The sequence below is a fragment of the Hyperolius riggenbachi genome, chromosome 7 (assembly GCF_040937935.1).
Source record: "Hyperolius riggenbachi isolate aHypRig1 chromosome 7, aHypRig1.pri, whole genome shotgun sequence".
NCBI lineage: Eukaryota > Metazoa > Chordata > Amphibia > Anura > Hyperoliidae > Hyperolius > Hyperolius riggenbachi.
In genome coordinates, this window is record NC_090652.1 from 205847008 (window position 1) to 205865707 (window position 18700).

At 42.5% G+C, this 18700-nt stretch overlaps 1 protein-coding gene across 2 annotated transcripts in view; it reads left to right on the forward strand.

Annotated features, from left to right (window-relative positions):
* VPS8 (VPS8 subunit of CORVET complex) overlaps positions 1-18700 on the forward strand; it is a 457588-nt gene that overhangs the window by 258908 nt on the left and 179980 nt on the right. For both annotated transcript variants that reach the window (XM_068245033.1, XM_068245032.1), the window contains exons 38-40: positions 3837-3888; positions 7721-7827; positions 13793-13874. In XM_068245033.1, coding sequence (XP_068101134.1) covers positions 3837-3888; positions 7721-7827; positions 13793-13874 — 241 coding nt within the window. The remainder of the gene's footprint in view (positions 1-3836; positions 3889-7720; positions 7828-13792; positions 13875-18700) is intronic.

Consider the following 18700-nt stretch of genomic DNA (forward strand, 5'->3'; position numbering starts at 1 on the left):
TTGAATCGAATCGAATCTTGATCGGACATGTTGGATTTAATCGGATCGTAAATAGAATCGTAATCGAATCGTATAAAGAATCGTATCGTGTAGATGGGGCTTAAGGTTCTATGGATCTCAAGACTACACTAGTCCTTGTCCACTAATATCTTGAAAAGATATGCAGTGCAGTAACCTGTGGACCTTGCAATCATAGGGGAAGAGAGGGATGGATTGACCTGGGGGGGGGGGGGGGTAGTTCCAGTGATTAATCAGCTTGATGTACCAGTCTTAATTGTCAAAAAGATTTTTATATATACAAAAGGGTTAACAAATCTCAGTCAATCGTGAAATTATCTATAGGGCTGCTCGGGTTTTGTGGATTGAGAAATAATTTCTCCATACTTAGATTTAAATCTATTACATTTTTCAGTTAGGCGAAGGAAGGAGGATGGGTGGTTTTCCAGTTAGATAGAACAAGGGGCCTGGCTGCACATAAGATGTGATAATGCGTACTCTTAGTTGTTCTGAGAATTGATCTACACCAATTACCAGCAAACCTAATTGGGGGGGGGGTCGATGTTAAGGAATACCCTACCATTTGAGATATCATTTCAGAGATTAAGTCCTAAAGGTTTTAATGAAGGAACATTACTAAAGAATGTGCAGTAACGTTCAGTAAGGGGAGTGTTGAATAGACATATTAACTAATTTCCTTAAAGCAAGGTACACTTATAAATAATATTTTTGGAGGTTTTTAAATGGGTAATAAAGTAGGTAGAAAAAAACAGTTTTGTAAAAGTAATTTCTTTTAGATGGGTAATACACAAGAATATTTCTTAACATGAGAGAGAACCTTTTCCAGCATTAGTGTAGTTAGTAGAAACTGTAGGCCATATTCCCAAACTCACAAATATTAACAGGGCTTTTTGAGAGAGTGGTGATAATGTAATTGTACCAAAAGGAAATCTTCCCGTTCTGAGAGTTAAAGGGAACCTGAGATGAAACCCAAAAAAAAAAAAAATCATACATACCTGGAGCTCCTCACCTCCTGGATCTTCCGTAAAGGCTCCCGGTATCTTTGGCCAGTCTGGGCTTACTGCACATGCGCAGCCCGGCCACACGCGCCTCACCGTGCTCCCGTTGCAGGAGCTTTCTGCGCCTGTGCAATACCACTGCGCAGATGCATACCTCTCTTGACCGCAGGAGTGAGACGGGGGATCGCGCACGGCTGCACTGCGCATGCACCAACTGGCCCTGACTGTCCGAAGTTACCGGGAGCCTTCACAGAAGATCCAGGAGGTGGAGTAGGGCACAGAGGGAGCGATCAGGCCAAAGGGGGATGGAGGAAGCCCCAGTTATGTAAGTTTTGTTTTTGTTTTATCTCAGGTACTCTTTAAGGCCAGGGGAAAGTGTGTTCCAGACATTGCTCGACAGTGAAATAGGGTTCAAGCAAAAACATTTTTAATGTTTAGTAAATATGGCTATTTTTATGAGCCACTAGATGGATACCAGTAATTCCTAAATATGCATTATATGCACTGTAATTGTCATAGAGTGCTAGCAACACAGATAAACATTAAAGAGGAACTGTAGGGAAAATAACATAGTTAATAAAATTGTGTTTACTGATTCAGTTAATCATTTTGATATTACATACTTTCAATGGTAAACTACAGTGCAACCTTTAAAAAGGAATTATAGTTAAAATAACGTAATGAATAAAATACCCTATTTTTCGGACTATAAGACGCACTTTTTCTCCCCCCCAAAATGGGGGGAGAAAGTGAGTGCGTCTTATAGTCCGAATGCTAAAAATTTGAAGTGTTTACAGCGTCTCCCGGCTGAGTATTTAGGAGACGGAGATGAAGATGATGTAAGCGACATCAGCAGAGAAGATTTAGTAGCTTTTAATTATCTGCCCGCTGCCTGGATCTGGAATAGGGGGTGAAGGTAGAGACTGAGCTGGGCAGCGTGTAAAAGAATGTAAATAATGTGTGCCTTTCCGAGTGTCTGTGAACTCTGCTTGCAGGGGAAAAGATCTGTTTAATGTAGTCTGTCGCTGCCTGCCATAAATCTGACATGCCGGCGAACGAAGAGAACTGAGACGCTAATATAGCAGCGTGTGCACGGAGGTCTGTGAGCTTTGACTGCCTGTGTACGGGGAGAAGATCCATCTGATTTTAATCACTGAAAACTAACTGCGTATGTAAAGCTTCCGTGCCGGGTGAAGGGAAATGGTGAGCTGATGAATGTAGCAGTGTGTGCATAGCATTCAGCTGCTTGCATGCTGCTACATATGATTTGCCGATCAGCTCACTGTCTCTTTCACCCGACATGGAAGCTTTACATACGCAGCTTTCAGGGAATTAAAAAGCAGCTAGATCTTCTCCCCGCACATAGGCAGACAAAGCTCACAGCCCTCCGTGCACATACGCTGCTATTTTAGCAGCTCAGCTATCCCTTCACTCGGCATGGCTGCGGGCAGAAAAAAGCTCCTGGATGATCTTCTCTCAGGCGAGCTCACAGCCTCCCCGCTAGGCACCGGCTGAAACGAGAGAGAGCACGGGCGGAGGGGTGCCCGAGCTTCAAGTCCCATGCTGCTGATGAGTTATCTGCAGCGCTTCTATGACGTCCTGATGTGATCCTGATCGGGCTGGGCATGCAGGAAGTCTATGTGCACTGCATATGGAGAAAGCTGCGGTGTCCCAGACTTGGCAGATGACGTCATGGCATCATTATGATGGAGGAGACATGTATCCCTGCCCAGAGGTCACTTAGCTGGATCAGGTGAGGGTTTGTCTCAGGGATTGGTCTAATTGGTGGTGACAGGGTGGGTTAGTGTACTTGGGGGGGCAGCAGTGCTTAGTGTAGTTAGTGGAGATTAGTTTTATTATTGGTGACAGGGTGGGTTAGTGTACTTGGGGATTCGTTTTATTATTGGTGACAGGGTGGGTTAGTGAACTTGGGGGGCAGCAGTGGTTAGTGTAGTTAGTGGGGATTAGTTTTATTATTGGTGACAGGGTGGGCTAGTGTACTTGGGGGGCAGCAGTGCTTAGTGTAGTTAGTGGGGATTAGTTTTATTATTGGTGACAGGGTGGGTTAGTGTACTTGGGGATTCGTTTTATTATTGGTGACAGGGTGGGTAAGTGTACTTTGGGGGCAGCAGTGGTTAGTGGGGTTTAGTTTTAATATTGGTGATAAGGTGGGTTTGTGTACTTGGGAGATAGATACAGCTTGGGGGAGGCTCCACAAGATGCCCCTGCACCATAGACACTCCAGGTTTAGAATTTTTTTTCCTCCGGTTTTTGCCCTCTAAACCTAGGTGCGTCTTATGGTCCGGAGCGTCTTATGGTCCGAAAAATACGGTAGCTTATTTTTTACAATATTCATTTATAAATTATTTAGTTAGTGTTTGCCCACTGTGAAATCTTTCCTCACCCTGATTTACATTATGAAAGTTATTACAGGTGGCGCCATCTTTAGTTCTGGCAAGGTGCATCTCTGAGGAATGTTTTCGTGTTGTGTGTTCTGAGCTGAAAAGAAAAAAACACCTGGTCTCCCAGAGTGCACTGGAAGAAGAAGGGAGCATAACTAAACAACCTAAGCTAAGCATCACTGAGAGGGCAGGGTTACATACAGTACCAATATGCAGCAATACATAGATAATGGAAGTGTTTCTGATGCTGAAACCAGGACAAATAATGTAAAAGCAGATATCCTGGATAATTTACTGCATTCTACAATATGTCACTACAGTGCCTCTTTGATGCTTCTTCATTTTACAAGTTAAGTGTCTTGAACATGCAAAAACCTTCAATGATCTGCTAAGTCTCATTAGATTCTCTTGTGTGCAGAGGCTACAGGACAGACTTTCAGCACTGACAGCAGATGTCATCGATGGAACTGGTAAGCCTTACTCATACAATGTTACATAACCGCTATCCACACAGGTGGAGTTGTATAGCATGTAAAAGTGGAACTCCGGGCAAAGGGTTTGTTTTATTCCTGTATAGTGTGGGAAATAGTTATTTCTGTTGGGCTTGTATTGTTGCTTGTCCTTCATTCAGGGAAAAAAAGCCAAAATCTGAAGCTAAACGTCCTTTATGCTGGCCATATACTGCTCATTTTTGCCACTTGATTCTCCCGTTCGATCGTTTCGCTACTTGATTCCACAGTCAGTTTTCTTATCTTCTGCTCATTTTTCTTATCTTTTTCCATTCACTGCAATCCGGAATCGAGCGACAAAACTGACATGTCAGAAATTATCTATCGAGCCATCTTATTGGCTCAAAAACGAGCCGTGTATGCCCAGCATTAAGGGCCTGAACACACAGTCATGTTAATGAGCAGATTTCTGCTATGCACATTAGTGTGTGATAAGCAGGGACATCAGACAATGCATAATTAATGATAGTTAAATGAGGTCACTGCTACAACGAAGAGCTACGCAGATGCCATGCATTTTCGTAAATTGCAGTCACTTATGGTACTTTGCAGAGCAATTTTTTGGAACAAATGCTGTGCAGACACACTTCTCAGCTACAACCAAGCAGCCTGCTCTGTTCTATAGAGAGAAGAAGGAAGATGATGAGCAAAGGAAGAGTGGGAGGTGCCAAACAATAGTGCATGTTTGTTGTTGGTCACTTTCTTTCATGCTTGTTTCCAACACTTCTTATGGGATTCACCCCTCCTTTACATCTCTTTTTCACATCTTGTCCACCATGCTTAAAGAGACACTGAAGCGAGAATAAATCTCGCTTCAGAGCTCATAGTTAGCAGGGGCATGTGTGCCCCTGCTAAAACGCCACTATCCCGCGGCTAAACGGGGGTCCCTTCACCCCCAAACCCCCCCTGCAAAATCAACGACCAACTTGGTCGTAAAGTTTGCTCTTCCTGGAGGCAAGGCTAACGGCTGCAGCCCTGCCTCTCAGTGCGTCTATCAGACGCGCATCGCCGCCTCTCCCCTGCCCCTCTCAGTGAAGGAAGACTGAGAGGGGCGGGGGAGAGGCGGAGGTACGCGTCTGAGAGGGGCGGGGGAGGCAGGGCTGTGGCGGTTAGTCCTGCCCCAATGCGGAAGCGCTCTCCCGCTGTACGGAGGGGATTTGGGGGATCAGGGACCCCCGTTAAGCCACGGGATAGCGGCGGTTTAGCAGGGGCACACATGCCCCTGCTATCTATGAGATCTGAAGCGAGATTTATTCTCGCTTCAGACTCTCTTTAACCACTTTACCCCCGGCGGTACGAATTTCTCCGTCCCTTTTTTCCCCCTAAAAAACCAGGGACGGAGAAATTCGTACCTTCCGCGCTACCGCCGCTGTCCGCGCTCCCGCCGCTCTTGCGCACGCACCCGCCGCTCGTGCACGCCGCCGCCCGCTCGCCCGGGCATCAATGAACGGGAAAATCCTTTCCCGTTCGTTGATCTAGCCCCCGCAATGATCTGCTGCTTCTTTCAGAAACAGCGAGATCATTGTGAATCTCCCAGCCACCTCCTGCTTTCTGTAAGCGTCCTTCCGGACGCTTACAGGTCGCATGTAAACAAACACTCTGTGGCCATCTTGTGGCCAAATAGTAAACTACACCCTAAAAGCATTTTACATACACAAACATTACATTTACACAATAAATTAACTCATTACCTCCCACACTCCCCAATTTTTTTTAATTTTTTTTTTGTAATTAAAAAAAAAAAAAAAATACAATAAAAAAAAAACATAAATAGTTACCTTAGGGACTGAACTTTTTAAATATTTATGTCAAGAGGGTATAACACTGTTACTTTATAAACTGCGGGCTTGTAATTAGGGATGGATGCAAAACTGAAAAAAATGCACCTTTATTTCCAAATAAAATATTGTCGCCAAACATTGTGATAGGGACATAATTTAAATGGTTTTATAACCGGGACAAATGGGTTAATACATTTCATGGGTTTTAATTACAGTAGCATGCTTTATTTAAAAACTATAATGGCCGAAAACTGAAAAATAATAATTTTTTCCCACATTTTTTCCTATTTCCCCATTAAAACACATTTAGAATAAAATAATTCTTGGCATAATGTCCCACCTAAAGAAAGCCTAATTGGTGGCGAAAAAAACAAGATATAGTTCATTTCATTGGGATAAGTAATAATTAAGTTATAGACGAATGAATGGAAGGAGCGCTGAAAGGTGAAAATTGCTCTGGTGGTCAGGGGGTAAAACCCCTCAGTGGTGAAGTGGTTAAAGCCTTGAATTTTAAATGCACTTCTTTAGATATGCTTAGAATCTGTCATTAGCTTTGCAGGTGTAGGATAATTTGATAGAACAAATACCATAGAGATAAGAAAAATTTGGGGTGCAAAGTGTCCTTGCAAGTGTCCAGTCTGGAGAGGAGTGGGTTGGACAGGTTAGGCAAGGTGAGGAAGATGCTAGAGAATGGGTTTTGAATCTTTACATCTGGGGCAGATGTGGACGTTCGGGATGAGCGAGAACACCTCTGACAATCTCTCAAGAATTTCTTCAAACTTCGGGTAGTACTGTGAAACTTTGCCAAAACCAAATTCTCAATGGCGCTGAATTTAGCGGTTTATAGCAATACCCGCCTTATATTCTAGATTCAACAAATGTAATAGTATATATAGTAATAGTATGTTAAGAAAAATAGGGAACAATGGAATTTTTTTTATTTAAAGTTAGAAGTTTTTTTTTAGAAAGTTGATGCAAATTGTATGCATCTTGGAATTGTGCCAGTCAGATTCAGCAGGAAGTGAATTCTAAATATTGCTTATTGGCTGCCCGGTCCTGTGACACTTAAAGAAAACCTGTAACGAGAAAAAGTTCCCCTGGGGGGTACTCAACTCAGGTGGGGGGAGCCTCTGGATTCTGTTGCAGCTTCCCCCGTCCTCCTGTGTCCCACGGCGGCGGCGAAAAAGGTCGCGGAACAGCGGGGATGTAAATATTTACCTTCCCGGCTCCAGCGCAGACACAGTATTGGCCGTCCGCTCGGAAATAGGCTGAAGTAGCCGATCGATGTCGGGCCACTCTACTGCGCAGACACAAGTCTCCTCCGCCTATCTCCGCGCTGAAAGCCGCTACAGCGCCCCTGCTGGAGCCAGGGAAAGTAAATATATCAAGCCTTGTGAGGCTTGTCGAGCCAGGATTGCGGGACGCTTCGGGGGAACCTGCAGCTACAGGGGAGGGGGAAGCCTCATTGGGACCCCGAGGCTTCCCCCTCACGAGGTGAGTACCCCTAGGGGAACTTTTTTTTTGTTACAGAGTTTCTTTAATGGAGTTCGCCTTTACTTGACACAATACAGGAAAAAGATCTCTCTGTCTCTATCTGGAAGTATAATAAATACCGTAGTTTTGACTGGTGCTCGTTATTAAACTGTAGATGATGATAAATTATTTTCCCTTGTAATCTTCTTTCTAATCAGCTTTTGACACATTATTTCTTTTTTGATGAGCCAGCCAGCTTTTCTCAACCTCTGTTTGGTAGGACAGACACTCACAAATACAAACGTATACAGTATATCCAGCTTTTATACAGTTATTTGGTATTCTGATCAGTATACAGAATGGAACCAGAGATTTGATGGAATTGTTTGCAGAGATGCAGAATAACCTTTAAATATTAAGCTGAAGTGTGATTTACATATCGTTGACCATGTACTAGTTCTATAGGCTGTTCCATAGCACACTGAACTCCTCCTGTAGATGACAGTAACATGCTTCTGTATTTCCCTATCATTCCACAGGAGATTGGAAAGAAACAGCCATCTTAAGTGAAGTGAAAGAAACATTATCAGAAACCATTTCATTGTGTGAAAGGACATCACGTACACTTAACCAGCAACAAAGAGAGGTATCGCTATCTACTGTTTTGTTTTTTTCCCATGTAGCCAAAATTCTGTAGCACTTGGCACTGTCAAATACAGAATCAAATCGGTGTTCAAGTGATCCATTCACTGAAGCACCTCCTTTCTTGGCAACACCATAAGAAATGAACGTTTTATTCTTCAAAGCTGAACTAACAGTACACACGTGTATAGAGATAGGCGCATGACCCTACATCATGCATTAAAAAAATCGCTCAATCTCACCAGATGCTAGCAGGTACAGGGCTCTGGGTGCAACAGATCAACTATGCAGACAGAGATGCCTAGTCTCTGAATACAAGAAGATCAGAAGTCCTTTTATATTTACTTTATTCACATCAATCCTGGTATATGGACATCAGAACAACTGCCCGTAAAGCCCTTCAGAAGGAAAGATGCCTTTGATTGGCTATTGAAATAGCAGAGATGATTGCTAGGCACACAGTATCTCAATCAGCTAGGCATATATGAACTGAATAAACTGGGCTTGTCTCTAGTACTGTCTGTGTAATAAATCTATCTGTGCCCACTTGTCTTTGTGGATGCTGATTGGCCACTCAAGATGAAAACAGTAGGCACTGATTAGAGATACTTGGCCTATCAGGGTGTGCCCAGTGTCTATTACAGCCTATATCTTGATGTATATTTAAAGCAAAAAATACAAAAAAGCAAAATGAAATGCTCTTGCAGTATTGTTGGTATTTATTTTTCATTATTTTTCATTATGTATGATTATTGATTTATAATGCACTGGCATCTTCAATGGCACTTAAAGTCTGAAATTACAGAAGTGAACCAGAGGCGGGGCTGGAGCATCGGTGAGCAACTGCGTGGGCACAGGATGTCTGCGATGGACCATTAGAAGCCCCGGGTAAGTTCAACTCATTTTCCCCCGACCCCCCTACAGTATTCCTTTAAGGGGTAAGGGATGGATCCTATAGAGGAGTCTATAAGCTGTTTATAAGTTAAAGCTGGGCCTTGGTTAAGTGAACAGATTTGGGGAATGAGTAACTAACTGGATAAAATGGCCAAGGTCAGGTTATTAGCTTGCCTATATAGGAGAGTGTCTTAGCTAAAGATTTAAAAGGGTGGAGATTTGTCTGTTAGATTTAGGGAGGGAGTTCCAGAACTGGAAATTTTAAGGTTAAGAACGAACCTACAGTCCCTATCTCGTTCGTTAAGCCTGCGGGGACAAGCGGGGGTCGCAGACAGGTAATGTATAACATGTACTGTGCTCCCGGGGGGGGGGGGGGGGGGCACTTAACATTAGAGGGAAAGCGGCAAGGCGGTCAGATGCGGCGCCAAAAGGTGGATTCTGGATCGATTTTAGCATGTTCAGAGTGTCAGTCGCGACTGGCGCACTGATTGTGGGATTGATTGTGGCTGTACAGCAGACCGCGGAAGAATTGCGGGGGATTCAGACGTGCTTATGGAGCTGGAGGAAGCCCTGGGCGAGTATCGATTCTTTCTATTCTGAGGTCTCTGGTTTCCTGTAACTGCATCCTGTGTTAAGGTTCCTATTAATGGTACAATTTTTTTATCACATGCAAATTGTCGACACAATTTTTACGATCGAAAGTTATCAAAAGGTAATTATTGATTGTTCCCATCAAGAGGTCAGTTAGGGCCTCTTCTTTCGTCCAATTCAATCATAAAAATCCAACATTCAGATCCATAAAATTTTGTGATCCAGTCGATCATAAAATTGTTTTTCTGTACACTTTAATCATGAAAATTGCATCGAAAGATTGCATCTGATGAAACAAGATGGGAACCTTGATGGGAACCTTTAGAATGGAATAGATTCATTTAAAAAAATCATTTAAGATAACAAGAGAATATTAATTTGTTAATTCATGTTTTGAATGAGAGTGTTAATTCAAATGCAAAAATGGAAAGATGTGATTAAGGTGGATGATGAGATGTTTATTAGCAGTGACAGGCTGCATTTATCTTGAAATTAGTATGCTAAAATATGTGGAACCTGAAGGGATCTTTCTATGTAAGACTTACAAGCTTACCCTGAAACTTACATTATACAGGTAGTCCCCGGTTAACGAACGAGATAGGGACTGTAGGTTCGTTCTTAACCTGAATCTGTTCTTAAGTCAGAACAATGTGATATCTCTGTCCCCTGTGCCTCCAGTGCCCCCCTCTGTCAAGTCTGTGCCTGCCTGCTTATACAAGTTTAAAAGCCATTTTTTCTTTGAATTTTTTAAAATCGATTTTCTCAAAAACTACAAGTCCAATTTGAATATTTTTTTTTTTGGGGGGGGGGGCCTTGTTCCCATGGAAACACTGAATCCATGCCGTTCGTAGCGGCAGGTCGCTCGTAAGTCGGGGACTACCTGTATTTGACTGGCAGCTTTTTAGGAGTGAGAAGAGAGGGGGAAGAGGAGTTAAGCTAGTCATACATCTAGCTATGATAGGCAGATTCGACCAAGAGACAAATCTCTCTTTAATCAAATCTGATAAGAGAGAGATTTGTCAGCTGCCCATACACCACAGGCCAATTCCCAATCCATTTCATGCTGAAAACGGTCCAGAATCGAACTTGTGATGCCGCATCCGACCACCTCGCTAGCCCTGATGCTCCCCTCGGTGCCCAGTGCATGTTATACAATACCTGACCGTGACCTCTGCTTATCTCCGCAGTCTCCGGGCGCACTCTGTTTTACGTATACGCATGCCATGTGGTTGCCATGATGGTCGATCGGCCGCCCAGCCATACATCAGGTGACTTGTTGGCCGATTGATCGATGCACCCGGCGGCACAGATTTTCATCCGATTCGATTATAATAATTGGATCAGATGAAAATCGGTGCTGCCGATTGCATGCCCAACCAACGATGCAACCAATTTTGGTACCGAAATTGGTTGCATAGTCGATTGTGCAAGATGTTTGGCCGACTTACTCGATCGGGTGTGTGGCGGTAAAGGCATGCAATTTTGGGATAATCGACAAATGCGACAAGACCCCGACACTGTTCCCCCTAATGTTAAGTGTCCCACTACAGTGCCCAGTGCATGTTATACATTACCTTTCCACCACCTCCGCTTGTCCCTGCAGACTCCAGGCACACTCCACTCTCCATACACACGCACCCCACGTGGTTGCCTAGTAAGGAGCACACGTATGATGCTAGACATCATACACGCATCCACGTTACTAGGCAACCACATGCCACGTGTGTACGCAAAACAGAGTGCGCCTGAAGCTTGCGGGGACAAGCGTAGGTCGCAGACATCTAATGTATAACATGTACTGCGCACCGGGGGGGGGGGGCACTTAACATTAGAGGGAAAGCGGCAAGGCGGTCAGATGCGGCGCCACAAGGCGGATTCTGGATCAATTTCAGCATGTTCAGAGCGTCAGCCGCGACTGACGCACTGATTGTGGGGTTGATTGTGGCTGTACAGCAGACCGCGGAAGAATTGCGAGGGATTCAGACGTGCTTATGGAGCTGGAGGAAGCCCTGGGCAAGTATCGATTCTTTCTATTCTGAGGTCTCTGGTTTCCTTTAACTGCATCCTGTGTTAAGGTGCCTATTAATGGTACCATTTTTTTTATCACATGCAAAATGACAAACACAATTTTTACTATCGAAAGTTATCAAAAGGTAATTATTGATTGTTCCCATAAAGAAGTCAGTTAGGGCATTTTCTTTCGTCCAATTCGATCATAAACATCCAACATTCAGATCCATAAAATTTTGTGATCCAGTCGATCATAGAATTGTTTTTCTGTACACTTTTATCATGAAAATTGCATCGAAAGATCACATCTGATGAAACAAGATGGGAACCTTGATGGGAACCTTTAGAATGGAATGGATTCATTAAAAAAAAAAAGTTTAATATAACAAGAAAATATTAATTTGTTAATTCATGTTTTGAATGAGAGTGTTAATTCAAATGGTACCTCAATGCTGTGAGCTTAGGGGAAGACAAGAAAGGGGAGTGCTTGAATAGTCAGTGGCAAAAGACATTAAATTAGAAAGAATAGGAGTAGAAAGGTAGATTATTGGAAGCCAAAAAGCTAACAAAATGGCCAAGGCCATAAGTGAAAAAGAGATATACTCTAAAAACTCAGCACTGACTCCAGCAGAGAGGGAGTGATGGGAGAAGATTGTATTGTAGTGGACAACACTAACGGCTTACACACTGAGAGATGATAAAAGACAAAGAACCTCTGTGGAAATGTAGAAAGGACAGAATTCAGCCTAGCAAAATATGATCAATTTGAAGGCTGATTAGTTCATTAATTGGAGACACGAGTAAACACCTGTATGGGATTCTAGTACATTTGAAGCACCAAGGATTTTTCTTTTTTTTACGAAAAACAAAAGTTTGCTTTCCTAAAACAGAAAGAATTTGCGATAATTCAGGTTGGAGTGAGCTCGAGATGTCTCCCAGGCACCACTGCTGAATATATGCAAATTAACCATTGTACCCTTAGAAGCTAAACACACCTCCAGAACCGCTGGAATGCAATGATGTGTCAGCTTGTTAATATGTACAGAGCCATAATAATCCAACATGCATACAGACTGTTTCGGATTGTTTGATCCTCATCAGTGCATGGCATGGATTAATTTGGCTCTATGGAGTAGGGCTTGTAAATCCGAAAGACACAGACTAACCAGCAAGCTCATGGTGACCCAGAACTCATTGGGGTGTGTAAGGGACTACAATGGTCCTAAAAGCCCCCTTACTAAGATGTTAAGAAAAACAAGTTTGCTTTCCTAAAACAGAAAGAATTTGCGATAATTCAGGTTGGAGTGAGCTCGAGATGTCTCCCAGGCACCACTGCTGAATATATGCAAATTAACCATTGTACCCTTAGAAGCTAAACACACCTCCAGAACCGCTGGAATGCAATGATGTGTCAGCTTGTTAATATGTACAGAGCCATAATAATCCAACATGCATACAGACTGTTTCGGATTGTTTGATCCTCATCAGTGCATGGCATGGATTAATTTGGCTCTATGGAGTAGGGCTTGTAAATCCGAGAGGCACAGACTAACCAGCAAGCTCATGGTGACCCAGAACTCATTGGGGTGTGTAAGGGACTACAATGGTCCTAAAAGCCCCCTTACTAAGATGTTAAGAAAAACAAGTTTGCTTTCCTAAAACAGAAAGAATTTGCGATAATTCAGGTTGGAGTGAGCTCGAGATGTCTCCCAGGCACCACTGCTGAATATATGCAAATTAACCATTGTACCCTTAGAAGCTAAACACACCTCCTTCTTTTTTTTTACGTAATATTTCATATTGGTTAATATGGAAAAAATTTACATTTTTGTTTGTTGAGTTTAACATAGTACATGGATAAAGCAAAATAACCCTTTATGTTCAGCTGGCATTAATCTAGACTTGTAAACATTATGCTGGATACACATGGTGTGTTCCTGCACTCGATGCGCCTCTCGATTCCGACATGTCCGATTCGCGTTTCGATGGATCGTTAGGTCAATTTGGCATACTTTACATGACAATCGACCTAATAATCATCAAAATGTGCTCGGAAATAATCGAGTCGATGGGAATCGAGCTGCGCATCGAGTGCGGGAACGCACCATGTGTATCCAGCATATAAGCGCTGTTTCCAGGTTAGCATTATCTGGCAGCTTTACAACTCAATGTTAAGACATATAGTTCACTTAAAGTGTTCTGTCACATTATGTTAATGAATTATTATTTTAGGAAAAACAGCATCAGCTTTGCAAGGGTTAAATTTGTGAAATATAATAGTCTGATTATTTAATGTCATATAGTATCTGTGCCAGTCTTAGCCTACTCATGTTTGTATGTCTAATCACCTTTCCGACAACCACAAGTCTGTGCAGTGTGTAGGTTTATACTACTCTTACATTTAATCAATGTGTTCACCTAGATTTCCTGGAGTAAAATATCCCATGTGTCGGTTTGTTCTCTGTTCTGCATAGGCTCTTTGGTTTCCTCTGCTTGAAGCAATGATGTCTCCACAGAAGCTCCTAAACTCCCCTTCATCTTCGTTGTACTCAGATTGTAAGTTTCTCTCAATAGCCCCTATTCAGTATTTTTTTTCTTCTAAAGTTTTCTACTAGGTGATATTTTAAGATTTTATCAATTAAATGCCCTCTAGGCCACCAGCAAGCAAGAAAATACTCAGAATAATTTTTCAGCTACTTTTAGGTACTTTTTCAGTTGCAGAGTTAAAAGATATTTTAGCCATTGAAGCCGCACAGACGTGAGTCGCACATGCACGGCTGCTGCTGCTACAGCTGCTGGGAGGTGAGACTCACATCCATGTACTGTGCGGGGGTATGTGCGTGATAGCGCATGATCACGATAGTCACGGGGACAAGGGGGTATTGGTGGCAGGAGACAGAAGTCCCCTGAACCAATCCATGCTTGGAAAGTGAGAATGATCGCTATTTTTGTTCGAAAGCAGTGATCATTCTCATTAGATGTAGGCGACGTGCTTCGATTGTGTTGCCACGCATTCCCGTTAGCTCCCACCACCCGTTAGAAGGGAGATAAATGGGAACACAGTTCCCATTCATTAATCTAAGTCCCCGAGTAAATGATCGCCGGCATTAATGAGATGCCGCGATCATTTGAAACTTCCGATGTATCATGTCAACGCATTACTTCCCCTCATGTAATTACTTTACCGATCTGAGCGGGATTTGCTTCATGGATTGGCAATAGTACTATGCTGAATAATACTCTGTTAAAAGTCCGTGGCCCATATGCAATTAACTTTTTCTCCTAGGAGATAATTTTTCATCTTTTATTTAAAATAACTTTTCAGCACTTTGTAATTTAAATATATTTAAGTATGAAAAGTGTCTGTAAAATTATTTTGAGTGTTTTCTTTCTTGCTGGTGGTTTAAAGGGCATTTTATTGACAAGTTTGAAAAAATCACCTAGAAGAGAACTCAAGAGAAAAAGTGAATTGCATATGGGTCTGTATCTTTTGCTTTTCTCCTCTCAAATCTATGGCAGACTTTCATAAAATGGTATTCACAGATATAATTACTTACAAAAATATTATACATTACGAGATACAAAATGATGATATAGTTCAGGAGGTTCTGGGTCTCCATAATGCACCAGTGTGCCCTGAAAAGTCTGTGAAGCCCCAAACTGGCCATAGTTGTCCAGGAAATAAGTTTGCTTTACACTGGATTAAAACTTTTGGAATTTCTGAGAAGGAAAACTTTGGTGAACATGTAAATTTAACTTTGGAACCTTTAATAAGAGAACATTGGCCAACAGGCAAAAGCTCTCATAACATGCAAAGTTCCACCAACCCGGAGGGGAAATTGAAAGTTCGCAAAGTTGGTTTACTAATCAGCAGCAAGCTAATTGATCAGCAGCTGTTGGCTTCTTTTCCTAGGTTAGTAAAGAGTTGCATGTTTGGGAAAACGTAGTGTTTGCCTAAAGTAATTCAGCATGGGTAATCATTATTTTCCTAAGACCATTGGTCCAGGGTTTCTCTGGCAGTGTGCTGGAGGTCTCTACTAATGAGGATCATTGCCTGATTTAGCTGTAACTTACCCAGATGAGTAATGATTGTTTAATGTTTACTCATAGCTTTTGAAAATCTACTGACTCCAAGGGCCTGATTAAATATAATTCAAAAGAAATTATGTGCCAAGCACACACATTGTTTCTTTTGCATGCGATTGTACTTCTCAGTTAATGTTTTTTATGCTTTCATTACTTTAAAATAATTAAAATTATGACATTGAAATAACTCAATAAAATAATTGACCATCTGTAAAATGTATTGTCATGCCCATAAACAAGTGTGTTTTAGACATTTTATTTTACATTTTTTAAGTTTTTTTTTGTTTTTTTTTAAACTGAGATCACTTATTGCTTGGTTAACTATAAAAGTATTTATTATTATTATGATTATTATCACCATCATTTTATCAATATAACTAATTTAGGTTACTTCGATCCTTTAAATACTCATTTATTCTTAACTACAAATATTGACATTCTCCTGAATGCTCTTTAAGTGCAGGGTAATAGGCAGATAATTTAGAGTTATTAAGTCCCTCCCACATGCCCACCCCAAAGCCAACAAAATAAGTTATAAGTAGTAATAGCTGAGTATCGAAACATTTGTGTGGGATTTCCAGACATACACTAGCAGACTGCTATGTCTGACCAAAGCTGCAAAGGTTATTTGAGAGAGGGGATAATACCCAGATTTTGGTACAGCTTTTACTAGTCTCTTGACTAGCACTCACTAATGTAACATGCTGGTAAGTGTTTTTGGAGCTGAGGTGGAAAGTAGTGGCTATTCTTTGTGGTAGTCATTCTTCTTAATGGGATACTTAAACCTAAGAAAAAAAAACATTTTTACTCACCTGGGGCTCCTACCAGCCCCCTGCAGCTGTCCCGTGCCCTCACAGTTATTCTCGGATCCTCCTGTCACCCGCCGCCAGCTACTTTAATTTTCGGGCCAACAGGCCTGGCCACGCATCTCCTTCTACGCGTTCCCGTCTGCAATAGCAGATAGGATGCCACGCAGGATGCTTTTGCAGATTGGAACGTGTAGAAGGCTACGCTTGGCCAGGCCTGTCAGCAAAACGAAAGTAGCTGGCAGCGGGGGACAATTGGATCGAGATCGAGAGTGACTGCAAGGGCACCGGACACCTGCAGGGGGCTGGTAGAAGCCCCAAGTGAGTAAAACTGATTTTTTTTTCTTAGGCTTAATTATCCCTTTAAGGTACATACACATGCACAATTACTATCATTTGAAGCTAAGAGTACCTGATAACTAGGTTGACAGGTGAGCAACGTGTACTAATATTATTGAGAAGTGAGGCGATATGATGGTTAGGCACAAGATGGACATCTTCCAGTGGGCAGTTTAAAGGTGGCTATACACCATACAATTTATTATTACTTTTCAATTCAAGGATTACAATCAATTTTTCTGATTGATTGTAACATTTGAAAACTCTGACCAATGTACCACACACGTTCAGTTTTTATCCAATTATGATTGGAAACTTTTAGAAAATTGCTTGGGTGTATATATTAAGATATATTAAGAAGGTGTGTGTGTGTGTGTGTGTGTGTGTGTGTGTGTGTGTGTGTGTGTGTGTGTGTGTGTGTGTGTGTGTGTGTGTGTGTGTGTATCATTTTACTGTATTGTGTGTGGTCACCTTAAAGAGAGTCAGAAGCGACATTAAAAATTGCTTTTTAATGTCGCTTCAGACTCTCTTCAGCCGTGGGATAGCGGTGTTTTAGCAGGGGCGGACATGCCCATGTGGATTATAAGGTAAAAATGGCTTTTTACCTTATAATCCACATGGGCATGTCCGCCCCTGCTAAAACACCGCTATCCCACGGCTGAACCTAGGGTCTTTACCCCCCAAATCCCCTTTGTTGTTCCCAGGCAGCGCTTCCTGTTGAGGTAGACCTAATGGCCACAGCCCTGCCTCTCAGCGCGTCTATCAGCGCTGATCGCCGCCTCTCCCCGCCCCTCCCCGTTCACTGAAAGGGGCGGGGAGAGGCGGAGATCTGCCGGCTGATAGACGCGCATGGAGGCAGGGCTGCAGCCATTAGCCCTGCCTCCATGAGCAGCAAAATCTACAACCAAGTTGGTTGTGGATTTTGCAGGAGGGGATTTGGGGGGTAAAGACCTTTCGTTCAGCCGTGGGATAGCGGTGTTTTAGCAGGGGCAGACATGCCCATGTGAATTATAAGGTAAAAAGCAATTTTTAATGTCGCTTCAGAGTCTCTTTAAAGGTCAACAGTGTACTCACTTGTTGCTGTCATTTATAGATCTAGTGTGCAAGACCTTCAAGTGACCTTGTAGGACGCCTGTACACACTAGATTCTTGGTGGAGACAGCCTGGAGCAACCACTTTGACCAAGTTTTATCTAGTGTGTGTATGAGTTAGTTGGACAAAAACCAAGCCTTTTTAAGTGTAGCTTAGTTTAGATTCATAAACACATGAACAGTCATGTATGCTTAAGGCAACTAAAGGAAATATCAGGCAATTTTAACACAATGAGATCTACTTATCTGGGGCTTCCTCCAGCCCCTGAAAGGCTATGTGTCCCTCGCTGCAGCTCCACTCCAAGTCGGTCTCCTGGCGACCCGGCGAGGCAGGCAGCCTCTGCACATGCGCAAGCGCCTGGCCATGCCACTCACAATTGCGGTCATGTAGCCGGGAACATTCTGCGCAGGTGAAGAAATACTGCACCCGTGCACAAAGCTCCCAGGAACATGAGTGTGGTTGTGAGTGGCACCGTCGCACCCTCCCGCATGCACAGAGGCTGCCGACCTCGCAGAGTCGGCCGCTGCTATGGAGGGGACCCCAGGAAACCAGCCTGGAGCAGAGGTGTAGCAAGGGACACATATCCTCCCAGGGGCTGGAGAAAGCCCCAGGTAAGTAGATATTGTTCCAGTTGCCTGATATTTCCTTTAAAACGGTAAGGCTATTATCCAATATGCAATGTAACTAAACAGCCTTGCCCTGTCTTAACAACATATCTCTAATATGAGCATCCCTTCTGTGCATGTTACACTCAGACAGTGGTTTACTTTTTTTTTGTAATAAAACTGTTTATAATTAGTTTTCCTAATAAGAATTAAAGTACAAAAATCTAAATCTGCAGAAACATTAGAACACATCTGTAATAATGCAAAAGTATTACTTACAGGGCATGCAGAATGGATTGGAACAGTTGTATTCCTGATCTTAAAAGGAGATGAGGCAGATTTCTAAGCCCACAGTACCTCCCAACACTAATCTGTTATACAAGATCTTTAGTAAGAGAGAAGGAAACATTAAGAAATACAAAGGATAAGAAGTAGAGAAGAGAGATCGTCTAAA